Below are 12,541 nucleotides of genomic sequence, written 5' to 3' on the forward strand. Positions count from 1 at the left end.
TAGAAGTAAGACATTAGAATATAGTTAGGAATATAGATATAAAACTAGTTTGCTCATCTCCTGTTACGCGTTCTGCTATTAAGAATTGTTTTAACCATTGCAAGTTTTGCTTCTGTAACCTGGCTTGCTCACCCCCTACTTGTTACTTGTCTTACTATTAAGAATTGTCTTGAATTGTTTAAAATTTTTTTTCCTCTGTCTGGGAGAACAAAGAAAGTGCTTCCCGGAGATTGAAAACGCCTACATAACCCTTATAAGCCAACATCTGGGTATTACATTCAAACCTAAACCTTGAGGTCAGCCTCGAGGTCAACCTATTATCTCTGCCACATCCTTATCCATCAGTAGACAGGCTGTGACAGCAAAACATCTGGTTTTCCCAGCCATGACTAAAGGTTGATCTGGGGGCACATACCCTGCACAAAGGAAATAACGGCCCTAACGATGAGCCTTAGTACCTGACAGGTCATGATGTATGTTCATGCCCTTCTGGGGCTACAAATGTAGAGCCTGAAGTGGGCTCGTGGTCGAGCTCTGACCGCTTGCTGGCTATCAGGAGGCTGAAGGCTAGCTCGGTGGGGGGGACCTCTGGTAGTTGCTGGGTCAATTCCTCTGACAGCCAAGCTCGTGAAGGAGTTTCGACCCTGGTATACCAGTTTTTAATAAACTCTGCATGTGATTTACATCCTTTGGTGAGTTCTCCGTTATTTGGGGAAGGGGCGACTCTCGCAGTCTAACACTACATACAGAGATTATAGGCCTGAGCCATGACGCCCAGGTTTCCCTTTGTGAAGATAGAGAACCAGAAGACAGTCATGATGATTCTAAAAGCAGTTTTAAAAAAAAATAAATGTTTATTTCAGGTATGAAAAGTAACATTAAGACATTAGGCAATAATTGTGCTCAGTTTTAAGAAGTAATAAACAAGACACCTAAAAAAATTTTTACAATTAGGTATAAAATATGTAAGAATATACTCTGACATTCACAGTGGGCACTTTTGAATAAAGTTTTGCTATTGTATCTTAGAAAAAACATTATTTACAGTTCAAGTTAAATAAACCAAGACCTCAACTGAGGACTCAGAAGGATAGTCAGCACTGCCAAAATAAAGTCTAAACCTTCTTAAATCAACAGCAAACACAGGCTAGCAATGTCTTTACAGACAAATGCCATCTATTTCTTATTCCTGCTAACACAAAGTTGTGGAACTGTTTTAACTAAGCAGTATTAGTAAGACATAGAAACTAGTTGGTAATCAGGCTCTGGTTGAGCCTGTGATCGTCCTGAGTTATTTTCAGCAAGATTCTGAACAGAAATGATAGGAATCCCTGGTGGCAACCATACAGCAAGCCTGTGGTCACTTCATGGGGCTGTTCCCCAGGCTCCGGCTTCTCTTCTCCAGGTACATCTGCTTGTAGGTCTGAAACATCACTTTGGAATCTTTCGCCGGGTTTTGTACTTTCTCCAGCCCATCCGCACTCGCACTTCTCTTGCTAGGTCTTGGACTACCAACTAAGAAAACAGAAATGTTACTTAGTTGTTACTCTTAATTTTATCATCATTATTGTTATTATTGGTATGGGGGTTGAATCTAGGGACATTCTACCTCCAGGCTGTACCACCAGCCCTTTTAATTTTTTTTTTTTTTGGTACTGGGGTTCCTGGAAGCCCTTCTACCTTCTGGCTACACTCCCAGACCTATTTTTAATATTTTATTTGGAAACAGGGTCTCTTAAGCCAGAGCGGCAGGCTGCGCGATCCTCCTGTCTCCGCCTCCCAAGTGCGGGGATTACAAGCGTGTGCCACCATGCCCAGCTTTGCGACCATTTTTTAATTCATAGTAGTTGAGCTGCATATACAAAGGCTTGAGTTTATTAATTTTTCCCCAGGTGAATGAATAATTAGCTTTTCATAAAAGGTCTAAGTTCTGTTTTTCCACTCATGAAAATGTATTTGTTTACATAGTAATGATTATACAAAAGATACAGAACAGTGAGATTCTTCCACTTACAGCTTGTTCACCTGCTCCTGTTCCATGATACCCTTCGAGCTCACAACTTGCTCTATTCATCCCCCAAACTTTAAACATGTGTTTAAGGTTTGTCACGGCCATCAGGGAGTTCATGACATCTGTTCTGCCTCACTTTGTAGCTAGCTCGTTCTCCCAGCCTCATTTCTTCATGTCTATGTTGCACTCCTTCCCAGAGCCATACATGCTCTCCCTCTCCATATGTATCTCTATCCATCCATCACCAATGCCTCTCTACATTTTTGTGGTGCTGGGCATGACGACACATACCTATAATCTCAGTACTTGGGAAGCTGAGACAGGAAGATGGCAAGTTCCAGGCCAGCTTGGACAACGTAGAGACTTTCTTTCAAAAGTAGAAAGGGCTAGGGATATAGTTCAGTAGTAAAATGTCCTAGGTTCAACCCCCAGTACCAAAAACAAATAAATAAATCAATATCAAATGTCCCGCGTAATGGGATTTAAAGACTAGATTCAGGTTCTTAATTCAGTTACTAGCAGTGTACCTTAAACAAAATGATATGCCCTCTCATGTAAAAAAATGAAAATACCCTTGCCTACCTTGTTTTGAGGATTAAATGAATTAGCATGCAAATCACCTAATGGAGAAGTTAGCAAATTCTGACCTGAGGCCAGTCCAGCCTGATGCCCATTTTAGTAAATAGAATTTAATCAGAATGTGGCCCGTATTTACTTACTTACGGATCATTCATAGGCTTTTTCTTGGGACAATGTCAGAGTTGAGCAGTTAGATGAGAGACCTGGAAAGCCTAAACTATTTGCTGTCTGGTCCAATACAGGACAAATATATAAACCCCTTGGTAACTCAATGTAATGGGGATATATTAAAAAAAAAAAAAAGATTCCATGGCATGATGGAGAAAACTGGAGCATCTCCTCCTACCACTGAGAAGCAAGCACGGAGTGACTGAAACAACCATGGAGGAAGCCGAGCTCCACAACAGCTGCCATACTCAAAGCTGATCACATGAGAAGTGAGTAAAAGGAGCCCACTTACCTGCTTCCTGGCTGGTTTCATGCCTCTTTCTCTTCATGGTTGCACATTTTAACCAATCTTCTTTTGTACTTTTTATTCCTGCAAGTATTTAAATACTCATTTTTAGTCCCTTAGATACTGCTATGCACCCTTTCTTAGTATTATGACAAAGGAAGATCAGATGGGTCTAAAATAGACTTTGAAAGGCACTTAAGATATAATGTATCCACATATAACAACCGCTAAAAAGGGCTTGGGAGCCTTTTACAGTGGTCCACCCTGTAGTCCCAGTGTGTGACAGAGGTTGACACAGGAGGATCACAGGTTCATGGCCAGCCTTAGCAACCTAGTGAGACCCTGTTTCAAAATGAAATAAAATTGGGCTGGAGGTGTAGCTCAGATGTAGAATGGTCGTGGGTTCCATCCTAGTACTGCAATAAACAAATAAAACAAGTTCAGGGTGTAGGCCAGAGATAAAATACCCTTGGGAGGAAGAAAGAGAGAAAGGAAGGAAGGAAGGGGGAGAGGGAGTGGTGAGGAAGGAAATGGCCTAGGAAAACTGGGCGAGTTGCTGCACCTGTATTCCCAGCACTTGGGAAGCTGACAGGAGGTTCGAGGACAGCCTCAGCAGTATAGCAAGACACTCGAGCAATCTAGTAAGCCAGTTCCACTACAAAGCTGGGGCTGGGCGATGTGGCACACACTTGTAATCCCGGTACTTGGGAGGCTGAAATAGGAGGTTCATAGGTTCAAAGCCAGCCTCAAGCCGGGCGTGATGGCGCATGCTTGTAATCCCCGTGCTTGGGAGGCTGAGACAGGAGGATCACACAGGTTCGAAGCCAGCCTCAGCTACTTAGTGAGGCTCTCAGTAACTAGTGAGACTGTTTCCAAATAAAGTATAAAATAGGTCTGGGAATATAGCTTGGAGGTAGAAAGCCCCTGGGTTCCACCCCCAGTACCACCAAAAATAAAAAAGACAAAAAGCAAGCCTCAACAACTAGGTGAGGCTTTCAGCAACCTAAGAAGACCCTATTTTCAAATAAGAAAGAAAACCAAGCTGGGAATGTAACTTGGAATACCTCTGGTTCCATCTCCAGTGCCTCCACCCCCCAAAAAAACATAACAAATGCACCTATTTCCTTCCTTCCTTTTTTCTTTTTTTTTTTTTTGTGGTGCTAGGGATTGAACCCGGGTATATTCTACCTCTGAGCTATACCTCTAGCCAATGTTTTTATTCTTTTTACAGTACTGGGTATGAAACCCAGGGGCATTCTACATCTGAGCTACATCCCATGCCTTATTTTTTTTTTTTTTTATTCTTTATTTTGAAACCGGGTCTCACTGAGTTGCAAAGGGCCTAAGTAGCTGAGGCTGTCCGCGAACCACGATCCACCCGTCTCAGCCTCCCAAATGCTGAGGTTATAAGCATGTGCCAACACGCCCATCTTAGTTTATTTTTAAACAGGGTCTCACTAAGTTGCGAAGGGCCTTACTAAGTAGCTGAGGCTGGCTGTGAACCTGTGATCCTGTCTCAGCCTCCCAAGTACTGGGGTTACCAAGGTATGCCACTACCCCCAGGTACACGAACCTATTTGAATGTGAAAAAACAGGACTTCCCTACTAATGATTACATATCCCCCAGTATCTTAAAATTTCAATTCCCAGAACTGCCCTGAATTGGCAAGTCTAAAAGAAAACAAACAAAACCAAGACTCATAGATTTGTTCACTAGACACTTTCGAAGGTTATAAACCTTGGAACTTCCAAGTATTCATTCACACACACACACATACATACATACATACATACACACTCTTATGTATATATTCCTCCAATAATGCAGTCCACAATATAGCTTTCCAGGTACAAATAAAGTGTACTGGGCAAATCTTACTACTTCTCTTGTACTTTTTATTTATTTATTTAGGTAATGGGAACTGAACCTAGGAATATTCTACCTCTGAAAAACATCCTGGCCCTATTTTTTCACTTGGTTGTGTCACTTTTCTTTTAGTGGGTCTTCAAACACAGGGCCTCAGGCATGCCAGGCAAGCATTCTTAACACTGAGCTACTTATCTACATTTTAAAATTTGAATAGTCTTGCTGGGTGTGGTGGGCCACACCTATAATCCTGATATTTGGGAGGCTGAGACAGGATTGCAGATTAGAGGACAGTCTCAGCAAGTAGTGAGACTCTCATCAACCTAGTGAGACCCTGTTTCCATATAAGTAATAAAATTGGACTGGGGGATGTAGCTCAGAGGTACAATGCTTTTGGAATAAATTCCCTGCATCATATAAATTAAAAGAAACAAGGTTTCACTATGTTGCTGAGGCTGGCCTTGAACTTGCATCCTCTTGCCCTCTCACATACTGGGGTTACAGGTGTGTTCTTCTGCACCCAGCAACAAACCTTGGAATTTTTACCTAACATTTCTTACTATAATTTACAGTAAGAAAAAAATAAATGTAAGAAAATATTGCCCAATCTAAGTGTGGTGGTGCATACTTGTAATCCCAACATTTGAGAGGCTGAGACAGGAGGATCACCGTTCACAGACAGCCTCAGCTACTTTGTAAGGCCATTTGCAACCCAGTGAGACCATGTTTCAAATAATAAAAATAGGGCTGGGGGTGTAGCTCAAGAGGTAGAATGCCCCTGGGTTGGGTTGTGCTCCCCCCACCTCTCTCTCCCCCTCTCTCCCCTCTCTCTCTCTCTCTCTCTCTCTCTCACACACACACACACACACACACACACACACACACACACACACACTGCAATTGACAAAGTGAGGGCCTCAGGAATTTAGCAAGATACTGCTTCAAAATAAAAAAGTAGCAGGGGCCAGGCATGGTGGTGCACACTTGTAATCCCAGCATTTGTTGAGGCTAAGACAGGAGGATCACAGTTTGTGGACAGCCTTAGGCCCTTTTGTGACTCAGTAAGATCCTGTTTAATAAAATAAAATCAGGCTGGGGGTGTAGTTCAGAGGTAGAAAAAAAAAGGTACTTGTAATCTTAGTATTTGGAGATTGAGACGGGAGAATCAAAGGTTCAAGGACAACCTCAGCAACTTGGTGAGGCTCTTAGCAGTAAGAAATAAAATCAGGTGTGGGGATGTAGCTCAAGAGGGTTCAATTCCCAGTACTACAAAAATTTAAATGAATACATTAAAAAATTTTTTAAAAGGGCTGGGGATATAGCTACACAGAAAGTCCTTGGACTCAATCCCCAGTACCAAGAGTTCCACTCTACCTTGCAAGGGGGCCTGCTCCTTGGCCCGCGGCTTCATCTCACTCCCTCCTTGCACAGCCTGAGCCTTCTGTAGCAGCGCATCTGGGCACAATTTAAACTCCAACATGGCTGGTTTTTCTGTGGCTTCTTTCACAGGAAAAGAAGGCTTCAGCTTGCTCTCCACACTCTTCTCTTTGTCTTTAAGCTTCTGAGATGAGCTGTCATATGCAGTGAGACAGATGCTTTCCCGCTCTGTGCATTTAAACCCAACCCTGTTCAGGTAGGACTTCCTCTGTTCTTTTGCATGGGGAGGTACAGGGCGGAACTCCACCTCATTGCTTCTACTGGTTAATTTTGCATCTACTTTGCTCTTCTCCACCCATGTTTTGTCAGCCAGCATCCCATCCACCTTCCCTTTGCCATTCTTCGAACTGTTAGATGTCTTAGACTCAGAGTGGTGGAGCTTGAGGTCTTTACTACAGCTCGTGAGGACACCCAGGGGCTCTTTACATGCCTCCTCACTGCTGCCTGGTCTCTCATTAGATTTCCCAATGCTCCTGCTTTGGAGAGCATGTTTGCTGGGCCTCATGGATTCAGAACTGCCCGGAACATTTTTAACACATGTTTTTGGAGCTTCTTTACTCCCCATCATTTCTTTCTGCTTCTGCCTTTGTAAATATTCCTTTGGTGTTATAATTCTAGCAAATTTAGATGAACTACCCTTTGGGTCTGAAGACTTAGAATCCAATACTATCTTTTCTTTAACACTGGCTCTTTCATTAGGGTTTGACAAGGCTTTACATAACTTGAGTGCACTTCCCACATTTTTATTCTGCTCCTGTTTATAATATTTTTTCTTTATCTCCATATCCAATATGTTCCCTTGGTCTAACTTCCTTTTCTCCACATGTTTCTTTTGGGAGCCATCTACCTTAAACTTTGAATGTTTCTTTTCTGGTGATACTGAATGCACAAAGGAACCATTCCTCCTCTGTAGCTCTTTGGTCTTGGCTTTCAGGTGAGAGTTTTGTGGTACATCTTTCTTCTGCAGCCTCACCTGGGAAGCTTGTTCACACAACACTGTCATTTTATCACTGGAGTGAAAAGACACCTTGTGAAATTTCAGTTTTTTCATTTTATTACTCTGCATGGCACCTGACTCATCACATTTAGATGAATATGGATTTTGCAATTTGTGTCCCATCTTCAGTGACCTGTCCTGCTTTGATTTGGATGAATTTTTTTTATCACTGCTATTATACTTAGAGGAAGCCTGGCCAGTTAATTCCTGTTCTGTCCTTAGAGAGGTGTTCTGTTTTGGTTTTGGTGTTTCTTTTATACTGCAGCCTTGTATTTCAGGAAGATGGCTTTTTTCAGCCATCTGAGCCAGCGGTGTTTTTAAGGTATCTGAAACACTATTAAGTTCAACGGCAGACGATCTCCCTACTTGTTTATAGCTGTTGGTCTGCAGAGAAGGCTGAACCTCCCCTTTCTCTTCCTCTGAGTTTGAGTTCTTGCTGGAATTACACTGACACTGGGGCACTCCTTCGTAAATCACCGAGAGCCAACCCAACGCACAGCAATGGACTGTGTCTTTTTCTGAGTCCAATACTACTGCGTCTCTGTATTCTTGTCTGGTTGGTGCTTGTGAGTCACACTGGCTCTCAACTTCTGTGACAGGCTTTTCTTTTTGAGATTCTGCCAATTTACCAGGATCACCGGGTTGCTGTGTGTCCTCACTGCAGGGTTCATTCTGTTCAGGGAACAATTCTCTCATTTGTTCTGAGCTTAATATTGTAATTTTTATCTGGTTGGTAGAGTCTGTGGAATCCTTGGAGTCCCGATTGCTTTTCCCACTGGTTTGAACCTCTGAAATCTGGCCTGTCATGTTTAGGTTTCTAGAACCTCCGTGTGTGTTTGCAGGTTCAATGCCATAGGGAAACTCTTTCAGAAGTTCCGAAAGCTGGTCATGTAGGTATAAGATGGGTGTGTCATCCTCAGGGGCCTCATTTCTGCCAGGGTCTTGGGCAGCGACATCGCAGGGTGGATCGATTCCCTGCGGGGAAGGATCCTGCTCTACAGCTGCTGGGGAAGCGTTAGCTATGCGTTCCTTTTCAGTGGCTTGCTCTGATGTGCTTTCCTCTAGAACTCCCCTGTTAGTGGCATCACAGGGCGGATCACTCCCCTGAGGGGAAGGATCCTGCTGTGCAGCTGCTAGAGAGGCATCAGCTGTGCCCTCCTTTTCAGTAGTTTGCCCTGACACACTTTCCTCTAGAACTCCTCTGCTAGCCTCAGTACATTCAAAGGACTCTGGCTCTGCAGGTTTTGGTGCCTCTGACTGGCCAGTGATTTCCTGAGGAACCTCTGTGCACTGTACACACTTGTCTTTCCGAAAACCAAAGTCTTTTTCAGTGACACAATCTGTTTGCTGCTTTTCTTGTCCAGTCACTGGCTGATTGGGTAGGGAAAGTTCTGGTGCCTCAACGTTTCTCAAAAGGTCAGAGTTGAATATTTTTGCTATTTGGGAATTGTAGGACACATCACCTTCCACGAGAGAACAAATATTTTCAATCTGTAACATGTGACCACTCACAGTAGCACCATCCTCTAATGTACAGAGGGTTTGCTGACCCTTTAGAATGTGCTCTCCTTGATTGCTACCAGGTGTGTGTAATGAATGACAGCTGATAGGCTCACTCTGCTTTTCCTTCTCAACAAGCGAAGAAAAGCCTGCATTCGATGTTATATTACTGGCTACTCTGTTGCCATCAGCTTTCAAAGCAGCAGTTACTGTTGTATTTTCTGCTAGTTGACTTTCTAAACTAAAAATACTGCCTTCTTTAATCACTGGATACACACCTGTTTCAGGTAAAGCCGCAGGTGTTACTTTGACAGACAAAGTTTCAACATTTGAAAGAATTAAAGGCGACACTATAGCAACCTGTAGTTCTGTTCCCTTTGTTATATTTGCACTGGAATTAGAGTCATTATTCTGCATTAAAACTGACAAAGCTGTTTCTTGGGATGGCTTTACCCTTTTATTTTGATAATCTGAACATGGATTCTTTTCTTGAACTTCCGCAGACTCTGAAATTCCAACTGTAGCTGGATTTGCTTTGAAATCATTACACTGTTTTTCCTCTGAAGGTTTTAAAGCTTTTTCTTCTGTCTTTTGTGAAGGTTGGTTTTTCCAAAGAGAAAGACATGTGGCCAGCAATTCCATGGAACAATGACTGTCACTTTTATCAGACGTCCCCTTGGTTGGAAACTGAGAAGGCTGAGATGGCTCACTGTAAGAGATATTTACTGTTTTACTACAACCTGCTGATATCAAAAGATCTTTATTAATTCTAATTTTTCTTGCAAGGTCTGAAAACCTCTTTTTCATTTTTACTAATGACTTAAAATCCCGCACTAGATTTTCTTTTGCAACATTTACTTGATTTGAACTTGGGTTGCAGGAATTCACTCTTTTGTCTTGATTACTTTGAGCAAGAGTCTGAACATGACCTCCATTAGGTCTAACTGGTTCATTCAAAGGCTGTCTGAAATTGGCGTTTACGTTCAAGTCGCAGAACTTTCCATTTGCACTGGGGTTTTCATTAGTGTTTTGCCAATGCTGTAGAAAGTCTTTGAGGAAATCGTTTCTTATTCCAGATGGGCGCATTTCTGGACTCTGAGGAACTTCCACAGACAAGTGTTTATTAACATGCGGGGCATTTTGCAAAGGCTGCCTTCCGTACTCACAGCTGTAAGGAAGAAGAGGACGGAGTCTTTTGTTCATTGGTGGTGCACACTGATAGGATACAGCTGCTGTATGCGTTGGCAGCAGAGGCTGTGCAGGAGTTGGCAGCAGATTGTTTTTAATGTGTAATGACGGAGATGGCAGAATGTTTGGTTTCTGAACAGGAGGATCTTGAGGAAAGCTTTGTGGCAAATGAGAATACTGCTTTGACTGTGGTCTGTAATTTGGGTAAGTTAGTTCATTAAATGTATAGTCCTGTGCCCAATCAACCTGTCCATCTGAGAGTGACTGGTTAAGCCCCTGGTTTCCTTGAAAAGTCACAGGAATTCTTGGAGAATCAGAGGGGTTCATCTGCAACTCCACAGAATAGGCATCTGGTGTTACGATCTGCTGAGAGTAGACATTGGGTGCATTAGTTACAAAATCAGTTTGCTGACATGCACTTGCCTCTGTATGAGAAGGCATGGGATTCCTCATTGGTGAATTTGGCCATTTATGTTGCGTGACTCCTGAAGACATTTGCAAATTATGATTTGTTTGTCTGGGTCCGTTAGCACTTATACACGTTATTCTTTCTCCTGACCTTTGTGAGGTCAGAAATGTTCTGTTATGCATATCAGAAGCAGGGATTTGAGGAGTAATTTTATAATTTCTGATATTCGACACTGGCTGTGAAACTGGATTTGAACCACTTGGATACATGCATGCCTCTTGTTTACTTCCAGAACAGCTGAAAGAACCCTGAGATGCTGTGGCAGGTTGGTTTACTAAATACTGCTGAAAAGACAACTGGCTTTGAGGATAAGGCGGTGGCGGTGGCAGTGGTAACGGAGCACTTTCTGGTTTTGCATTCCAATTCATTGTTGAGTGATAAAATAGCAGGATAAAAGTCTGTTGTTCTGAATGTCAAGAATCTGTAAGAAATAATAATCTTTTATTAAATTACTCTTTTGCCAATATAGAAAAATTGACAACTATGTCTACCAAAATTACTGAAACTCCACTCAGTGAAACCCTAATTCAAAATAAAGAATAAAAAATAGGGCTAGGGTTATAGCTCACAGGTAGAATGCCCCTGGATTCCATCCCTGGTACCAATAAATAAATAAATTTATTAATTAACTGAAACTTCAGAATAGACAAACTGCATCTGTTATTTGGGTGGAGAAATAACAAGTTTGTAAAAAAAAAATAGCATCAAAGTGTCTGCAATATGTAACAGAAATTCATTCTACCAAACATACCTACATAATCCCAGCATTTGGGAGGATGAGACAGGAGGATCATGGTTCAAGGACAGCCTCAGCTACTTAGTGAGGCCCTCTGCTACTCAGTGAGACCCTGTTCAAAATAACAAAAATAGGGCTGTGGGTGTAGTTCGGAGATAGAATGCCCCTGGGTTCCATCCCTAGTACCTCAAAATAAGTAAATAAATAAAAACATAGCTACCATTATTACATTGAAATAGCAGTCACGCTAAGTAGTGGTACACACCTACAATTCAGGAATTCAGAGATGGGAAGATCGTTACTTTGAGATTCAATCTCAACAATGCAGATTGACTCTCAGCAACCAAGTGATAACCCCCTTTTTTGGTACTAGGGATGGAACCCAGGGACATTTCACCTCTGAGCTACACCCCCAGCCCTATAACTGCCCTTTTGACAGTGCTGAGTGAATTAAACACAGAGATTGAAGCAGGCTAGAGGTGCAATCTGCCACTGAGCTACATTCTTGGTCCCTGTTTTGCTTGTGTATGTGCGTGCGCACATGTGTTACTAGGGATTGAACCCAGAGGCATTCTACCTCTGAGCTACATCCCCAACCCTATTTTATTTTTATTTTTAAACAGCGTCTCACTAAGTTTCAGAGAGCCTCACTAAAATGCTGAGGCTGGCCTCAAAACTATAATCCTCCTGTCTCAGACTCCCAAGTACTGCAATTACAGGCATGTGCCACTACTCCAGCCTGTTTTATTATATTAACAATTTCTTTATTCCAAGTAGTCTGTGTTAGCTACATACAAAACAAAACTCATCAAACAAATAGTTCTTACTGTCCATTCATCCCTATGTTCACCACCCTGGTATATACAATGTTACCCTTATCTTCTCAGAAAATTTCCAGGTAGGTTGGACTTGGTGGCACATGCCTATTAATTCTAGTACTCTAGAAGACGAAACAGGAGGATTGGCAGTACTAGACCAGCCTCGGCAATGTAGCAAGATTCTCAGCAACCTATCAAAACCTTGTTTTCAAATGAAAAAGGGCTGAAGGTATAGCTTGGAGGCAGTATGCCATTGGGCTCACTCCCTAATAATAAAAACTAGAAAATGAGAAAAAAGATAATTTCTATGCATAAACTAAATAATCATCATTGCCAGGCGTGGTGGCACACGCTGTAATCCCCGCACTTGGGAGGCTGAGACAGGAGGATCGCATGGGTTCGAAGTCAGCCTCAGCTACTTAGTGAGGCTCTCAGCAACTTAGTGAGACCCTGTTTCCAAATAAAATAGAAAAAAAGGTCAGGGA

At 42.3% G+C, this 12,541-nt stretch overlaps 1 protein-coding gene across 1 annotated transcript; it reads right to left on the bottom strand.

The window, feature by feature from the left end:
• Positions 1 to 1,360: 1,360 nt before the first annotated feature.
• On the bottom strand, positions 1,361 to 10,870 carry RESF1 (retroelement silencing factor 1; the record flags this gene model as incomplete). Its single annotated transcript, XM_080704932.1, has 3 exons — positions 1,361 to 1,515; positions 3,051 to 3,128; positions 6,286 to 10,870. 3 exons carry the CDS (start codon positions 10,868 to 10,870, stop codon positions 1,361 to 1,363), a joined length of 4,818 nt encoding a protein of 1,605 aa, XP_080561058.1.
• Positions 10,871 to 12,541: the final 1,671 nt, after the last annotated feature.

The sequence above is a fragment of the Muscardinus avellanarius genome, assembly GCF_963383645.1.
Source record: "Muscardinus avellanarius genome assembly, chromosome: 11".
Lineage (NCBI taxonomy): Eukaryota > Metazoa > Chordata > Mammalia > Rodentia > Gliridae > Muscardinus > Muscardinus avellanarius.